General features: G+C 40.1%; 1 protein-coding gene across 1 annotated transcript in view; it reads right to left on the reverse strand.

Annotated features, from left to right (window-relative positions):
* LOC121545706 (spermatogenesis-associated serine-rich protein 2) overlaps positions 1 to 16,929 on the reverse strand; it is a 37,984-nt gene that overhangs the window by 3,216 nt on the left and 17,839 nt on the right. The window contains exons 2-11 of the mRNA XM_041856467.2: positions 7,629 to 7,972; positions 5,956 to 6,035; positions 5,659 to 5,767; positions 5,208 to 5,257; positions 4,508 to 4,739; positions 4,175 to 4,357; positions 3,944 to 4,079; positions 3,210 to 3,268; positions 409 to 518; positions 134 to 236 (exon numbers count right to left, since the gene is read on the reverse strand). Of these exons, the coding sequence (XP_041712401.1) occupies positions 134 to 236; positions 409 to 518; positions 3,210 to 3,268; positions 3,944 to 4,079; positions 4,175 to 4,357; positions 4,508 to 4,739; positions 5,208 to 5,257; positions 5,659 to 5,767; positions 5,956 to 6,035; positions 7,629 to 7,653 (1,087 nt within the window). The 5' untranslated portion in view covers positions 7,654 to 7,972. The remainder of the gene's footprint in view (positions 1 to 133; positions 237 to 408; positions 519 to 3,209; positions 3,269 to 3,943; positions 4,080 to 4,174; positions 4,358 to 4,507; positions 4,740 to 5,207; positions 5,258 to 5,658; positions 5,768 to 5,955; positions 6,036 to 7,628; positions 7,973 to 16,929) is intronic.

Consider the following 16,929-nt stretch of genomic DNA (forward strand, 5'->3'; position numbering starts at 1 on the left):
TGTTCTATTTAATTCTGTGGCCATTCCTATCAAGGATATTGATTTATTTCCCTCTAAATAGCAATGCAATACTGTACTACCACAATGAGTTTCTGTGAGAAGATATCAATTAGAGAAGAACAAAGGACTGTACCTGATCCAAATCCTGTGATGCTTGTCTTCAGTGGATCAAGCTCGAAAGTGAACTTCACAGCTTTTCCCAGGTCTTCATCGAATTTACGTTCACTCACAAAGTGCTGCAAAAAAAGGAGACAAGACATATCATCACTGACCAGGAGTTACTGACTTGTCTTAGGTCAGATCATGGCTCAATTCCCACACAACACAGTCCCTGAGCCAGTGTTAATTAACAGTTGTACATTTGTCTTGACTATATTACTTTAAGTGTTATTACGGTAGTCAACTTACCTTTATGTCAGCGCGCAGCTCACTCAGTTGGTCCTCAGACATGGATGCCGATTGGTCAGTCAGCCTGCGGAGCTCCTCTGCTCTCTTTTGACGGCCATCCAAAATGGCCACTGAAACACAGATACACATTATTAGTTGACCGCTCACCCCATATTCAGAGGCCTTCAGTTGTACGGAGAGAAATCCACACAGAAGCAATATCATACTGAAACTTGGGACTAGGTATGTCCTCAATATCATAAGGTAAAGGGTAGGCCTATTAGTTGACCGGTTTCTACAAAATGGATCAGCTACAACACTGTATCCCTAAATAACTCCACAGGCTTTTCCTGGTGCTGACCATTATCAGGACGGAGGGGGGAAAATAAACACATGCGGAAACACAAACTCCCACATGCGGAAGAGTACTTTGTGTATCAGTTGCTAAGGAGATTCTCCTCATGAGGGAAAAAAGGGAAGAAAGCAAGTCTCATCCATTAACAGTAACACACATCTAAAGGAGGGGAAGATATTAGGGCAGAAACTGGTCAATTAGAAGGAATGTTGGGTTTTTGTAACGTCAAAGAACTGCTCTAGTGTTCCCTCTCTTCTTCCCTCAATTCCCCACACACCTCAACACAAAGACAGCATTTAGTCTGCCTTGACAACTGACACTATTCACTTTTTCCAGGCTCAGAACACTACACTGTGCATTGGGAAGACGGAAAGAATGAGGGCAGAATGGCCTACAGTCTTGCTGTCATGTTTCACTACATAGAAGACTCTGGTATGCCTAAGATCCAAAATAACCCTGAGGAAATACATTTGAAGATCTCTATAGTTAGTCTATTTGGAATGTCCTAATTGTAGAGCTAACCCCATTTACTCGACTGGTCGATTGTTTGGTCGATAGGTTGTTGGTCGACCGAGATTTCTTTAGTCGAGCAGTCACTATTTATTTTTATGGTGCACAAAAAAGTTTTTGCTTTGTCATTATGGGGTATTGTGTGTACTTTGATGAGAAACAAACAATTTCATCAATTTAAGAATAAGGCTGTAACGTAACAACATGTGAAAAAAGTCAAGGTGTCTGAATAGTTTCCAAATGCACTGTATATCTACAGAAATAAGACAGATCTGGCTTCTGTTGCCTGTGTGAGTGTTTGTTTAATAGCCTACTGATTCTGTGAGCGCGATGCCTCATGCAACGGCAAAATGTCAGATAAAGCAATTTCACAGATTTGGCTGTAATAAAGGTTTTACAAAAATGTTTTCGTTAGAAGTAATACCAGTGTGTTCTAATTTATTTAGTGTATTTTACACTATTCCAAACAGGCAGAAAAATTATATTGTAATCTAACGACACCGGTTTGTCACAAATAATATGCATGCAGCTCTCGCTCCTATACCCTCCTTTATCTTCATCTCCTTATTGTTATTACAATGATTATTATGATCATCATTATAATAATAAGTAACGTCGTTATCATTAGTAGGCTTGGTATAACCACCATCGAGCTTTAGGCCTAAGAGCGCATACTGTTTAGTCTTAATACCGTAACTTACTTAGGCCTATATTTCAATATATTGGCTACTGTATCAATCAATCCTTAATTTGTTCATGCCATCACACAGCATGAGACATTCATGCTTTGAAATCCAATCAAGCATTTTAGTTTTTAAATTAAATAAAGGGTGCTTTGAATAATTAGCCTGAACAATAAATAAACCGGAATTCACAAATACATGCAACTATTTTTAGTCTGCTGTAATAAAGGCTTTATATATATATATATATATTATTTTTTGTTGTTAGAACAGACTGTTAACACTTATTTATTTAGTGTTGTTTACACTGTTCCAAATGGTCAGAAAAAATTATAATATTGTAATCTAACAGCACACAATGCTCACGCAACGCTTGCTCCTATACCCTACTTTTTTCTTGATCTCCAGTAGTTTCCACAACTAAGTCAAATGTCTTCCACAGATCTGACTTCCCCTTTCCCTCCTGAGCAACCATTAAACAGTCCGTTTTCTTTTTCACGTCCTCCGCATCCATTTTGCTGTCGACATTGTCAGAGTTTGTTATAACCAAATTTCTTGATGTGATTATGATAGGCTATAGGTCAGGCCCTATTGGTCATATGCATGCGATGCTTACATGTTTCACGTAAAGAGAGCAAGGAGGAATAGGGAAAGTTTCGTAAACAAATTAGGGATTTCGGTAACAGAACTTTTCAGTCACAAACAATTAAGAAACTAAATGACTGAAATGTTGCAGCTTCAGCACGAACAGCGCAATAAACATTTGCTGTGCTGTGGTGCCTTTTCGCTGCAGTAGGGAGAGCGAGACAAGCGCCAGACACAGCGCTGAGTACTTTGTGTGTCTTAATTATTGAATCAAACAGTGTGATTAAAGCATCAGACAAGCTCAGTGCATATGTAGTTGATTTTATTCAAACACATAGGGTGTGTGTCTATATATGGAAAAATACGTTTAAACATTTCGACCAATTGATTGGTCGAAAGAACAGGACGACTCTCGATCAACCAAGATTGTTTTTCGTCGGGGACAGCCCTACCTAACTGGGACAGCCCTACCTAACTGGGACAGCCCTACCTAACTGGGACAGCCCTACCTAACTGGGACAGCCCTACCTAACTGGGACAGCCCTACCTAACTGGGACAGCCCTACCTAACTGGGACAGCCCTACCTAACTGGGACAAAGGCTTTCAGAAAAAAGAAACATAGTAAGAATAGAAACAAAGTATAATATACATTGAAGTCCAAATGCTAATTAAAAGGCATCGTACTCACTGGCCTCTGCTTTGACTTTGTCCATCTCTGTCAACAGTGTAACCTCTCTGTCCATTAGACTAAGAGAGCGAGGGGGGGGAGAGAAAGAGGAAGAGGGGGTGGGGAGGGGAGAAAGAGCAAGATATTAAATGACATGTTCTTTACTACGATAAGGGGATCATGATTCTTTACATTTCTAAGATAAGATAGTCTGTACTTTGATTTAGGCTACACTCACCATTTGTATACTACAATAACACTGATTAGCAATAGGCTGAAATAGATACTGGTGGTGGTTGTTGTAGAGCAGAGGTTAGAGCAACGCACCAGGCGGTAAATTAGTTAATAGACCAATTACAAAAATAATTCCCAAAATCTCTTCCAATAACAGCTAGTTTAAAGTTTCCCCTCCCACCCTGACCACTCCCAGACAGTCCTAGCAAAATTATTGCTTGTGAAATTGCTCTTGGCTATGAAGCTATTTGTTTCTTTTTGATCATTTTAATTAAAAACAAATTACAGTAAGGTCCTTAGTTGTTACCCAAAAATGATTTGATATTGGGCTAAAAACAGCTGCATTGGACCTTTAAATCAAGGCTCCTAAATTGCTTAGGTAAACATTCTGCTTAACATAATGGAATTTGTGCTATGTTATATCCCACCATAACAAGTTAATCACCAATTCAAGTTAATATTCCAAATATAAACTACAACTTTACAAACTAATGTAGTGGAGGTAATGTTGGTAGATGTACCAGCTCTGGAGCTCAGCAAACGTCTGCTTCATGGTCTTGATAGAGGAGTCCATCTCATCCTTGACCACCACTCTGTAGCGAGTGAGCGACACTGTGCATCTCTGCAGGTCCTTCACAGAGCGGTCAATGTTGGGCGCTGAGAGTCAAAGAACAGGGATAGACTAGACATCACCTACTGTCTTAGAAAAACAAAGCATTACTATTTTTGTTTTAAAGAAATTTGGCACTAACCAATCTTCTTGGCTCCAGACGATCCCTGTTGGTTCTCATCAGTGGTGAGTACAGCGGAAGTTGATTGCTGGGAGTTAGTTCTGGAACGGAACTTGTTGCCACGGGGAGGCTGGTGATTCCTTCCTCCTTGAGCATGGTGAGGGGTAGGGCTTGGGCCACTACAAAGAGAGTCTGCTTCCGCAACTGTAAGGAGAAAGACACTGCAGTGTGATGTTTTCCGATGTGTAGGGGTTGGTTTCAACTACATGGAGGATTATCAAAAGTCTTGTACAGTCTCAACAATCCAAAGGTCGGCTGATGGATAAAGCCACGGAGACCTCTCCATATCAATACCTGTAATGTCCGACGTGGCAGGTTCAGAATCCAGCTCAGCTGCGTCCAAGGAAGCAGAATCCAACTGCTCACTCAGAGAGTCTAGTGAGTCTCCGTCCAACACGGAGCCATTGGCATGGAACCCATTCACAGCTTCCTTACTCTCCGTCTCAGAGGGTTGTGTGGTCTCAGCTGGAGCAGGCTCCTCTGCCGGAGGCTCTGGCTGGGGCTTGGGCTTCTTTTTCTTCTTGGGCTGGATGTTGAAGAATCAAAGTTGGATTTTAACCACTAGAATAAAACCTTACACAGCTTTTGAAGTTCATATATAATTCATATATAGCAATGGTTGAGCAGGTTGTAGGTCCTCATGACACAGACACCATATTTTCAGCTAGAGCTGCTGACTTCAAAGCAAAATAGGTGATAGGTGAAAAGAGAAAATAGATTTTTAAAAAATACACATTTCCTTTGACTAGCATTTAGAGTTTAAAAGTTAATTACATTTCAAGTTAGTGTTTTTTCCCCTCAAAATCTGGATGGGTCTGTCACTGGAAGAATATCTTTGGAACTTGTTTTTAAAAAATGCTGTCTCATAATCCTGTGAGGGATAGGCCGTACTTAAAACGTCATGACGCATGAAAATACATTTCATTCATACTCATGTTGCCCTTTCATATAGAATGCAATACCCTGCAGTATAGGCCAACATAAACAAGGTTACCTTCTTTTTACCAGTTACATTCCACTCCTTCAAGATTTCCACAGCACTACCTGAGAGGAAAATGAAGTAATTATGAGGAAAGCTCTCTCCATAACAGCCTTGACCTTGTTCATGACACACAGACAACGTTTCACATTACAACAAGGAACACTCCTTGTTCTATAATCGGAGTCATGACTCATTCTTGAAATGCATTCTGTTACACCTAGAAGTTATGAATGACATGAGCTATGTACAAAAATGAACAGGTAAATCCACTCGATTGATGTGACTGCGTCATACATCAGGTAATTAGATGGTGACTGAATCCAAGAAACACAAGTTATACTTAATGTATGCAGTTTGAACCAGTGTATTCTTAGATTTGAAATAAAAAAGGTATTTTCCATTCATTTGATTATGGTGTCTGTTCTATATCACAACAAGAATTATCACTACGGCATTCCCATACCTTCTAGGAAAGCCTGGACGGCCTTATCAACGCAGTTCTCAAAGTGCTGCAAGACCAGAACTATCTCATTGTTGCTTTTGTTGGGAACAACGGCCCTGACAGCGCTAATCTGTGAAGAGAACAAATAAGAGAGAAATTAAGAAAGGAAAAGCTTTAGCATAGTGATACATATCCCAAGGCCAAGGGCCTTCTCACCGAATAAAACCTACTAGCAAAAGAGGAATAGCACTTACTGTATTCAAATCAATGCAATTGGAATGTTGTTATGCCTAGAGATAAATAATTTGCAGTCCTTACCTTCTCCTTCATTCTCTCAAAAGTCCCTCCCTGGGACATAACCATTTTCAAGTTAGTGTCGAACACCATACCAGAGGTATCTGGGGGAAAAAGAGAGAAAAGATTGATTGAAAAATAAAGTTGATTTGGAATCTCTCATTGTTTTCTGCTGGACCCAGGTCTATTTGCAAAACAATTGTAAATGCATAGGCACATCATTTGCTAAACAAAACTCTCCCCATACCTAGTCATTCCTGGACATTCAAAGTTAGGCCTATTTGTGTTGAAAGTAAACCATGGCGGGGAACACAGGGATGATCATAAATCATGTGGAACAGACAGAAGAGGTGATTTACATGAAAAACCTATTAGGACCCAGATATTCCCTTAATGGGCGAATGTGACAAGATGCTTGATGACCTCTCAAGCAAAATATGTATACATTTAACAACTGTTTCAAGTTGCTTGAGGCCTAGGCCTAAAGATTTTACAACACCTCTAATGGCTTTATATAGGTTATGGGCTAGGACCAAAATGAACTGGCCCTAGAGCCATGAGATTTGGCTCAAGAAATCTTAGCATCTGGACTGGCCGTAAAGGACCCGAGATCTGCATTGAATTTGAACAGGTTATAACTGATGTACAGTTGTAGAAACAGAATGAGTCAGCAAAGCAAGGCCCCAAACAAACTAAGCTCAATGAGATGAGAAACAGCTGGGTTGCTGTGACCCAAATACATGTGGCATGACCAAAGAATGCCAGAGGACAGTTTTTTAACAATGACAAACTTTATAACAGAAAATGTTGTACTATGCAAGTCAAAGACAGTCCTAATGGAGGGCTTCATTTCAAAAAGTTAATAAAATAGCCTAAACTTATTTCGGAGAAAAAAAGCTGGGACCCTTCTAAAGGCATCCCATCCAACATTGACTGCATGGATGTCATTTCATATTGCTGTCCATCTCTCTCAGCGATCCCCAGCTATTGTGTTTGAAAAGATCCATTCTAACTCAATAAGAGGTCTTGTAGACACTTGATGAATTTGCATGTCAAGTGCTGCTTCCTTAGCCTGGTGCCAGCTATGTTTGTGCTATCGTGTCAACTCCTTGTCATACCAAACATGATGTACCAATGTTTGACATAACAAGGAGTTGACATGATAGTTCAAACAGATCTGGGACCAGGCTACTGCTTCTTGCAGTGAGATACAGCAACACAACAAGTTAGAGCAGCAGACTAAACTTCCACCATTTACAAACACTTATCTAGGAGGACAACTTTACAAAGGGTCAATCACTTAGGCCAAGGGAGGGACTATAAAAATGAGTCACATTGACTTGAGTGTATTTGAGATTCAACTTTACACATCTAAAATGCATTCTCACTAGTTATTGCATTTTCAATGCTAGTTAATCTGCTTTTAAAAACATAGCAGACTAATAGTAGCAGTGGGCTCCCGAGTGGCGCAGCGGTCTAAGGCACTGCATCTCAGTGCTTGAGTCGTCACTACAGACCCCCTGGTTCGATTCCAGGCTGTATCACAACCGGCCGTGATTGGGAGTCCCATAGGGCGGTGCACAATTGGCCCAGCGTCGTCCGGGTTTGGCCGGTGTAGGCCGTCATTGTAAATAAGAATTTGTTCTTAACTGACTTGCCTAGTTAAATAAAGGTTAAATAAATAAAAAAAGACATACCCTTCTGGCTGTTTTTCTTCGCCATGTTGTAACTCCACTAGTCCAAAAGCTATAGTAAGTAGGTCACAGCTGATAAGTGTCCCAGTGTATAGCTCTTCAAATAAAAACAAAAACAATATGCGCTTTTCCAGATATTCCGCTTGATCTTGTTTCCTAAGTGGAGACTTCAGCTCTTCATGTGTATAAATGTTCCTCCTTGATTTCTCCCTCTCAGACAGGAAGCCAACAAAGGCTCACAACTCTGGCAGTGGAAGGGGTTGGTGTAGGCAGGGTCAGATCAGGCCTCCACCACTTAGGCTTGGATTCAACTTTTCTTCTCCGTTCTCCACAAAGTTGATCCAATTCTGAAAAAAGGAGACAGGGAAATAAGGTTACTCTCTAGGGTTGATGTAATACGCACAGAGGATTAAAAACAGAGTTTCATGAGACGATCCAATGGAACAGACAAACACTAGTAGTTCGTAATGAATCTTGCTCCAACAAATGCACACAAAGGAAAATGGTTGTAACATTTAGCATATTCAGACAGAATAACTATTACATCGGTGCCGGTCAATTCCATGGTAACGGAATTACGCTTTGACTCAGATCTCTCTTTAAAACGAATGCAAAACGAATGCCAAACTAAAACCAAAATACAACTATGCACAAGGACTACTTTGAAAAATGTACACAACAATTCACAAAAACACGTTTACTGGAAGAACTGTGCAGATGCTAAATTTGGTTACAGAATTATGGTCAGATCTTCCTCAGTTATTTATGCAACCACATTTTCCAAAAACATAAATATCTGCTCCGAATTAAGATTCAAAGATGTTTGCAGAAAGAATGGGGTGTCACCTATGACAGGATATCTTGAGTTTAAAAATACATTTTGGATATTGAACCACAGTAAGTGAAGTGAATTTACATCATGGGTCCCTGATCTGTACTATACAGAAATGTACAGGCTAATTATGGATATGAATATCATTCTCTTCAAGGTGATGCATCCTGAATAGGTACACAAAGGTAGACATATGGAATACCGTAAGACTTTTTCTAGCAGATGCTTTCTAAGAACCATTTCCATCCATTTGACCAGAAATCTAAGCCTATGCTTATTCCAAATGTTAGGATGGGAAATGGTTGAAATACATACACTACCAGTCAAAAGTTTGGACTCACCTTCTCATTCAAGGGTTTCTTTATTTTTACAATTTTCTACATTGTAGAATAATAGTGAAGAGATCAAAACTATGAAATAACACATATGGAATCATGTAGTAACCAAAAAAAAGTGTTAAACAAATAAAAATATATTTTATATTTGAGATTCTTCAAATAGCCACCCTTTGCCTTGACAGCTTTGCAAACTCTTGGCATTCTCTCAAATAGCTTCATGAGGTAGTCACCTGGAATGCATTTCAATTAACAGGTGTGCCTTCTTAAAAGTTAATTTGTGGAATTTATTTCCGTCTTAATGCATTTGAGCCAATCAGTTATGCTGTGACAAGGTAAGGGGGGGTATACAGAAGATAGCCCTATTTGGTAAAAGACCAAGTCCATATTATGGCAAGAACAGCTCAAATAAGCAAAGAGAAATGACAGTCCATCATTACTTTAAGACATGAAGGTCAGTCAATCTTCAAGTGCAGTCGCAAAAACCATCAAGCGCTATGATGAAACTGGCTCTCAAGAGGACCGCAACAGGAATGAAAAACCCAGAGTTACCTCTGCTGCAGAGGATAAGTTCATTAGAGTTACCAGCCTCAGAAATTGCAGCCCAAATAAATGCTTCACAGAGTTCAAGTAACAGACACATCTCAACATCAACTGTTCAGAGGAGACTGTGTGAATCAGGCCTTCATGGTCGAATTGCTGCAAAGAAACCATTACTAAAGGATACCAATAATAAGAAGAGACTTGCTTAGGCCAAGAAACACGAGCAATAGACATTAGACCGGTGGAAATGTGTCCTTTGGTCTGGAGTCCAAACTGGAGATTTTTAGTTCCAACCGCTGTGGCTTTGTGAGATGCGGTGTGGGTGAATGGATGATCTCCGCATGTGTATTTCCCACCATAAAGTATGGAGGAGGTGGTGTTATGGTGTGGGGGTCCTTTGCTGGTGACACTGTCTGATTTATTTAGAATTCAAGGCACACTTAACCAGCATGGCTACCACAGCATTCTGCAGCGATACACCATCCCATCTGGTTTGGGCTTAGTGGGACTATCATTTGTTTTTCAACAGGACAATGACCCAACACACCTCCAGGCTGTGTAAGGGCTATTTTACCAAGAAGGAGTGTGATTGAGTGCTGCATCAGATGACCTGGCCTCCACAATCCCCCGACCTCAACCCAATTGAGATGGTTTGGGATGAGTCGGACCGCAGAGTGAAGGAAAAGCAGCCAACAAGTGCTCAGCATATGTGGGAACTCCTTCAAGAATGAGTAGGTGTCCAAACTTTTGACTGGTACTGTGTGTGTGTGTGTGTGTCACACACACACACACACACACACACACACACACACACAGTGGGCTCCAACATTATTGGCACCCCTGACTGGCAATGCACAAACAATACTTAAAAAAATATAAACAATATAATTATAGAGAAACTCAAAATAGCAACGTGAGAAATACTGCACTTTATTAATGTTTCAATGGAACCAACCAAAATCATACAATTTTTTCATACAAAATAAACGTCGCCAAAATCAAAGTTTCATAATTATTGGCACTCCTCATTTAGTACTTCACCATGGGTATGAGGTGCCTCTCCTTGTACGCATCTCTGTTTCGACGCCAAACATGCTGATGCTGTATCTGACCAAATTTTGGTCTCATCTGACCAGAGCACCTTCTTGCAGTCATAATTGAAATGACGTTTGGCAAACTCCAAGCGCTTGCGTCTGAGTCTTGGGATCAGAAAGAGCTTTCTTCTGGCAACCCTTCCAAAAAGCCTGTGGTTGTGGAGTTGGCATCTGATGGTGCTTTTTGAAACCTGGTGACCCCAAGGCCTACAATTCTTGGGGATTTTGTTGCTTCTCTCACCATCCTCCTCCCGATCCTGGGGGGCAAAATGCATTTGCATCCTCTACCCATGAGGATTTAAACTGTTCCATATATTTTTTTTGTTTTTTATAAATTGCCCTGACAGTGCTCAGTGGTATATTCAATTGTTTGTGGATCTTGTAGCCATTACCAGATTTATGAAGGTCTACGACAATCTGTCTCTTTTGAACTGCCAGATCTTTTGTTTTCTTCAAGGTGTTTGGATGACAAAGGGATATTGCATGCATGTTACCTCATTTTTATACCCTAGTGAAACAGGAAGTGATGTAATGGCTCAATATAGTTCCTTAAGACTTAGATAAACTTAAAATACGTGGAATTTAATTCCTGGTTTAATTTTGGTAGATGTTATTTACAATAATCTTTAAGGGTGCCATTAATTGTGAGACCTTGATTTGGTGTACATAGATTTTTAATTAAATCAATAAATTTTGGTGGGTTCCATTGGAACATTAATATAGTACAGTATTTCTCACATGTTGGTATTTTGAGTTTCTCTATAATTATATTGTTTATATTTTTTTAAGTATTGTTAGTGCATTGCCAGTCAGGAGTGGCAGTCATTTTGGAGCCCACTGTATATACAGTGGGGAGAACAAGTATTTGATACACTGCCGATTTTGCAGGTTTTCCTACTTACAAAGCATGTAGAGGTCTGACATTTTTATCATAGGTACACTTCAACTGTGAGAGACGGAATCTAAAACAAAAATCCAGAAAATCACATTGTATGATTTTTAAGTAATTCATTTGCATTTTATTGCATGACATAAGTATTTGATCACCTACCAACCAGTAAGAATTCCGGCTCTCACAGACCTCTTAGTTTTTCTTTAAGAAGCCCTCCTGTTCTCCACTCATTACCTGTATTAACTGCAACTGTTTGAACTTGTTACCTGTATAAAAGACACCTGTCCACACACTCAAACAGACTCCAACCTCTCCACAATGGCCAAGACCAGAGAGCTGTGTAAGGACATCAGGGATAAAATTGTAGACCTGCACAAGGCTGGGATGGGCTACAGGACAATAGGCAAGCAGCTTGGTGAGAAGGCAACAACTGTTGGCACAATTATTAGAAAATGGAAGAAGTTCAAGATGACGGTCAATCACCCTCGGTCTGGGGCTCCATGCAAGATCTCACCTCGTGGTCAATGACCTGAAGAGAGCTGGGACCACAGTCTTAAAGAAAACCATTAGTAACACACTACGCCGTCATAGATGTAAATCCTGCAGCGCACGCAAGGTCCCCCTGCTCAAGCCAGCGCATGTCCAGGCCCGAATGAAGTTTGCCAATGACCATCTGGATGATCCAGAGGAGGAATGGGAGAAGGTCATGTGGTCTGATGAGATAAAAATATAGCTTTTTGGTCTAAACTCCACTCGCCGTGTTTGGAGGAAGAAGAAGGACGAGTACAACCCCAAGAACACCATCCCAACCGTGAAGCATGGAGGTGGAAACATCATTCTTTGGGGATGCTTTTCTGCAAAGGGGACAGGACGACTGCACCGTATTGAGGGGAGGATGGATGGGGCCATGTATCGCGAGATCTTGGCCAACAACCTCCTTCCCTCAGTAAGAGCATTGAAGATGGGTCGTGGCTGGGTCTTCCAGCATGACAACGACCCGAAACACACAGCCAGGGCAACTAAGGAGTGGCTCCATAAGAAGCATCTCAAGGTCCTGGAGTGGCCTAGCCAGTCTCCAGACCTGAACCCAATAGAAAATCTTTGGAGGGAGCTGAAAGTCCGTATTGCCCAGCGACAGCCCCGAAACCTGAAGGATCTGGAGAAGGTCTGTATGGAGGAATGGGCCAAAATCCCTGCTGCAGTGTGTGCAAACCTGGTCAAGACCTACAGGAAACGTATGATCTCTGTAATTGCAAACAAAGGTTTCTGTAACAAATATTAAGTTCTGCTTTTCTGATGTATCAAATACTTATGTCATGCAATAAAATGCAAATTAATTACTTAAAAATCATACAATGTGATTTTCTGGATTTTTGTTTTAGATTCCGTCTCTCGCAGTTTAAGTGTACCTATGGTAAAAATGACAGACCTCTACATGCTTTGTAAGTAAGAAAACCTGCGAAATCAGCAGTGTATCAAATACTTGTTCTCCCCACTGTGTGTGTGTGTGTGTGTATATATATATATATATATATATATATATGCATGCCTTAATTTCTCAAAAATATAGCTTCTTAGCTTTCATTTGACAGCCAATCTGATATGCTCCTATAAACTTCACGTTGGTGCTCATGGATCCTTTTAGATGGAAATGCCTTGACGTCAAGCCTATAACTAGGCTATTCTAGGGAAAACTTATAGAAATGTAGACTGCTATTAATGTGCATTGTCGCGAATTTTGAAAATAGTCATGCACATCCACAAAAAACCAATTTCCTTTGCGCATAAGTCATAAAACGTCATGAAAAACAGATTTCAATAAATCACTGTCTGGCACAACATTCTAGACAATCTGCATTCAATATTGTAATTGGCAGCAGCATATTTTCGGTTTGGTTCAAATGCATGGAGAAGAAACCTTTGAATCATGATTTAGTTTAGGCCTAGTTCCTCTGGGTGAATTAAACCTGACCTAAACAGCAAAGACAAACCAGGAGTGGCTTCGGGAGAAGTCTCTGAATGTCCTTGAGTGGCCCAGCCAGAGCACGGACTTGAATTCAATCTAACATCTCTGGAGACCTGAAAATAGTTGTGCAGCGACGCTCCCTATCCAACCTGACAGAGCTTGAGGATCTGCATAGAACAATGGGGAAAAACTCCCCAAATACAGGTGTGCCAAGCTTATAGCATCATACCCAAGAAGACTTAAGGCTGTAATCGCTGCCAAAGGCACTTCAACAAAGTACTGAGTAAAGGGTTTGAATACTTGTGTGAATGTGATATATTTCCACATTTTTCTAAAAAAAACAGTTTTTGCTTTGTCATTATGGAGTATTATGTGTAGATTGATGAGGGGAAAAAAACAATTTAATCCATTTTAGAATAAGGCTGTAACATAACAAAATGCGGAGAAAGTGAAGGGGTCTGAACACTTCCCCGAATGCACCGTACTTAAAATGTTTTACCGTTTTCTTTTCTTTGCATTGTTGTGAAGGGTCCATTAGTAAGCATTTCACTATTAGTCTACACCTGTTTACGACACATGTGACATAAAATGGTATTTGATCCTTGAGAACCTTGAACACCACCCTCAGTAAACTGTGGAGTCATTTATGGGCCAGCTGTTTCCCACTTAAGGTTTCACTTTCTGACCCAGCAGTCCTGGAAACGTACTGTGCAAACCCACACCCTTTTCATTATCCCTTCACTCACACTTACTGCATGGCATGCCACCACAGTACACCACACCTCTGAACGACAAACATGCACACTTTCAACAAGTGACGCCAGTGTGCGCACAACCATGTTTCAAGTAAGCCAAGACATTGACACATTGTGTTTATCAAGAGGGATGGTGCTTGATTCCCCAAGAAGGTTACACATCATGTGTTGATTTAGGCAAAACACTGAAGAGGATCAGGCAATATAAAATATATAAATTGGCCTACATTCTAAAAACTGAATTTGAGAGTAGCAAATTGAGGAAACTGAAATAAGATGTCCACTTGAAGCGAATTGACAAGGGTCATCATAACTCAAGATGTTGGCAACCCACTGTCTTGTGATGTGAACAGCATTGTTAGTTCAATCAGTCACTCTTACAGACAATGTGTCCTGCAGGGCCTAGATTCAGAAAACTCACAGATAAAGGCGCAATCTGCAACTTTGACCTCAGATAAAAAAAGTGTAGCCGTGTTGATCAAAGTTGTTAGGACTTCAGAGATGACAGATTATACCACCTGAAAGACTAAACAACACCAGGCTGTGTGTTTCGTAATGGATAAATACATTTTCTGGACAACTTTGTAGTTTGTTGTGTAATCACAGGACATGACACACCGATACAACCAAACAAACCACGCATTGGGCATGAGACACGCATTTAACCCTCTTCACACGCTTACAAGCCACACCTTTTATTTCTCACACATTGAAAAAAGTACTGCTTTTATTTTCTAATTATTCCTGTGTATATATTCAGTGCGTTTAACTTTTCAACTGTGCCTGGAAATTGGAGCATATTTGCCTGCAATTCTACATCAAGAGCATTGCAACTGCAACATTCGCAGTTTCCCACTTGGAGGGCCGTTCAAGTGAAATTTCCCGCTGGGAACTAGGAGCTTCTGATAACTCTTATAGCATGTGAATGTGGCATATATCCACCAATTGAATTTGCCCAGATCCATAGGCTACGTTAAAATCGACTCGTTTGGTAATTGGCAATTTAGCTCTAGGTTCTTTAGGCTTTAACAAAAAAGCAGCATCCAGAATGAATTTAGGTAGAGTGACCTGATTTGTCCAAACAGATTGTGAACCCAAATGTGTAACTTATTCTACTGGGTGGACAATACATTGAAAGATAATTTGGGTTGGGTGTAGGGGCAGATTTAAGCTATATAGTCTTCAGGAGATTTTATCAGTTTAATTTATTTGGTCTTTCACAATAGCTTATGTAAGCCTAAGTCAATAGAACAGTTCCCGTCCCCTACAATGGGCTAAAATATAGACTAATTAGTGTGCTTATCTCAGCAATAACACTACCATTATTCCCACTACTTTGACTATTTAACTTCTTAGCAATTTTGAGGGTGTAATTAGGCTATTTGAAATCTGATATGCCAATTTGTCACTGAAAATACATGTACTTAAAAAAAAAAAAAGTTAAAGGGCTATGCATTTTTGTAAGCATTTATGGACAGAATATAGGCTAAGTCATAAAATGAGAATAGGCTATATTGAAATGCCCCTTGCCTCCAATATCCTGATTTGACATTTTAGCTTCTAGGTAGAAACGGTAGGCATAAATGCAAAAGAGCTTGCCTACGTAGACGGCAAGGTTTTTGTAAAATCAGCCTCAACCACCTGAAATTGAATATCAATATTTTCTTGAATGTGGGCTAATTCTGTAGAAATCAAAATGTCACAACCATTTACAAACCCTCAGTATTTAGGAAACACAGACCAGGGGTGGGCGGCCAACCCTCTTGGAGAGCAACAGCGAACTGCCAAAATAAAATGGAAACACTTGAGTAAATGAGGGATAAAGTATATTGGAAGCAGGCGCTTCCACACAGGTGTGGTTCCTGAGTTAATTAAGCAATTAACATCATCATGCTTAGAGTCAATTATAAAAATGCCCAGTTGCCCATTATTTTGGCTAACATGGTTAGAAGAGATCTGTGACTTTGAAAGAGGGGTCTCAAAGGAGCTTAAAAGGGTGTGTGTGTGTGTGTGTGTGTCTCAGTAACCAAATTTCAACCCAATTGAACACTTACTGGAGATTCTGGAGTGGCCCTGAGACAGTGTTTTCCACCACCATCAACAAAACATCAACTGATGGAATTTCTCGTAGAAGAATGGTGTCGCATCACTCCAATAGAGTTCCAGACACTTGTAGAATCTATGCCTGTTCTGGTGGCTCATGATGGCCAAACGCCCTATTAAGACACTGCTGGCATTTCCTTTATTTTGGCAGTTACCTGTACCTCTAGGCTGGATTTTCTATGGTCCTATTTTAAAGTGATAGTTCACCTAAATTAAATACATATTTACATTTTGGTTTATTATAGACAAGGACAGACTGCAATCCATCCTATGGTTAGCCACCAAAACCGTTAATATAATGTCTCCCATATGGGGGACTTTGAGCGGTTCTGACTGTGTTCTCTTCCCTTTCACTCTCTTATCGGAGCCGAATTTAAATGTCCAGTTTCACACCCCACAATTCATGAAAAAATAAGAAATATTTTCATAGAATTGAAACAATACCACTTTTTCTTGGTTACAGACGGAATAAATAACTGTGCTTAAAAACTAAAGTTGTAAGAAGTCTACACATATTTGAATGGCATCTGTGCGCCGCTCAGCTGACATTTTGGAGATAATTGTCGGCAGTTACACAACCAGTCAAAAGTTTGGACACCTACTCATTCAAGGGTTTTTCTTTATTTTTACATTGTAGAATAATAGTGAAGACATCAAAACTATGAAATAACACATATGGAATCATGTAGTAACCAAAAAAAGTGTTAAACAAATCAAAATATATTATAGATTTTATAGTCGTCAAAGTAGCCACCCTTTGCCTTGATGACAGCTTCGCACACTC

The sequence above is a fragment of the Coregonus clupeaformis genome, chromosome 30, assembly GCF_020615455.1.
Source record: "Coregonus clupeaformis isolate EN_2021a chromosome 30, ASM2061545v1, whole genome shotgun sequence".
Taxonomy (NCBI): Eukaryota; Metazoa; Chordata; class Actinopteri; order Salmoniformes; family Salmonidae; genus Coregonus; species Coregonus clupeaformis.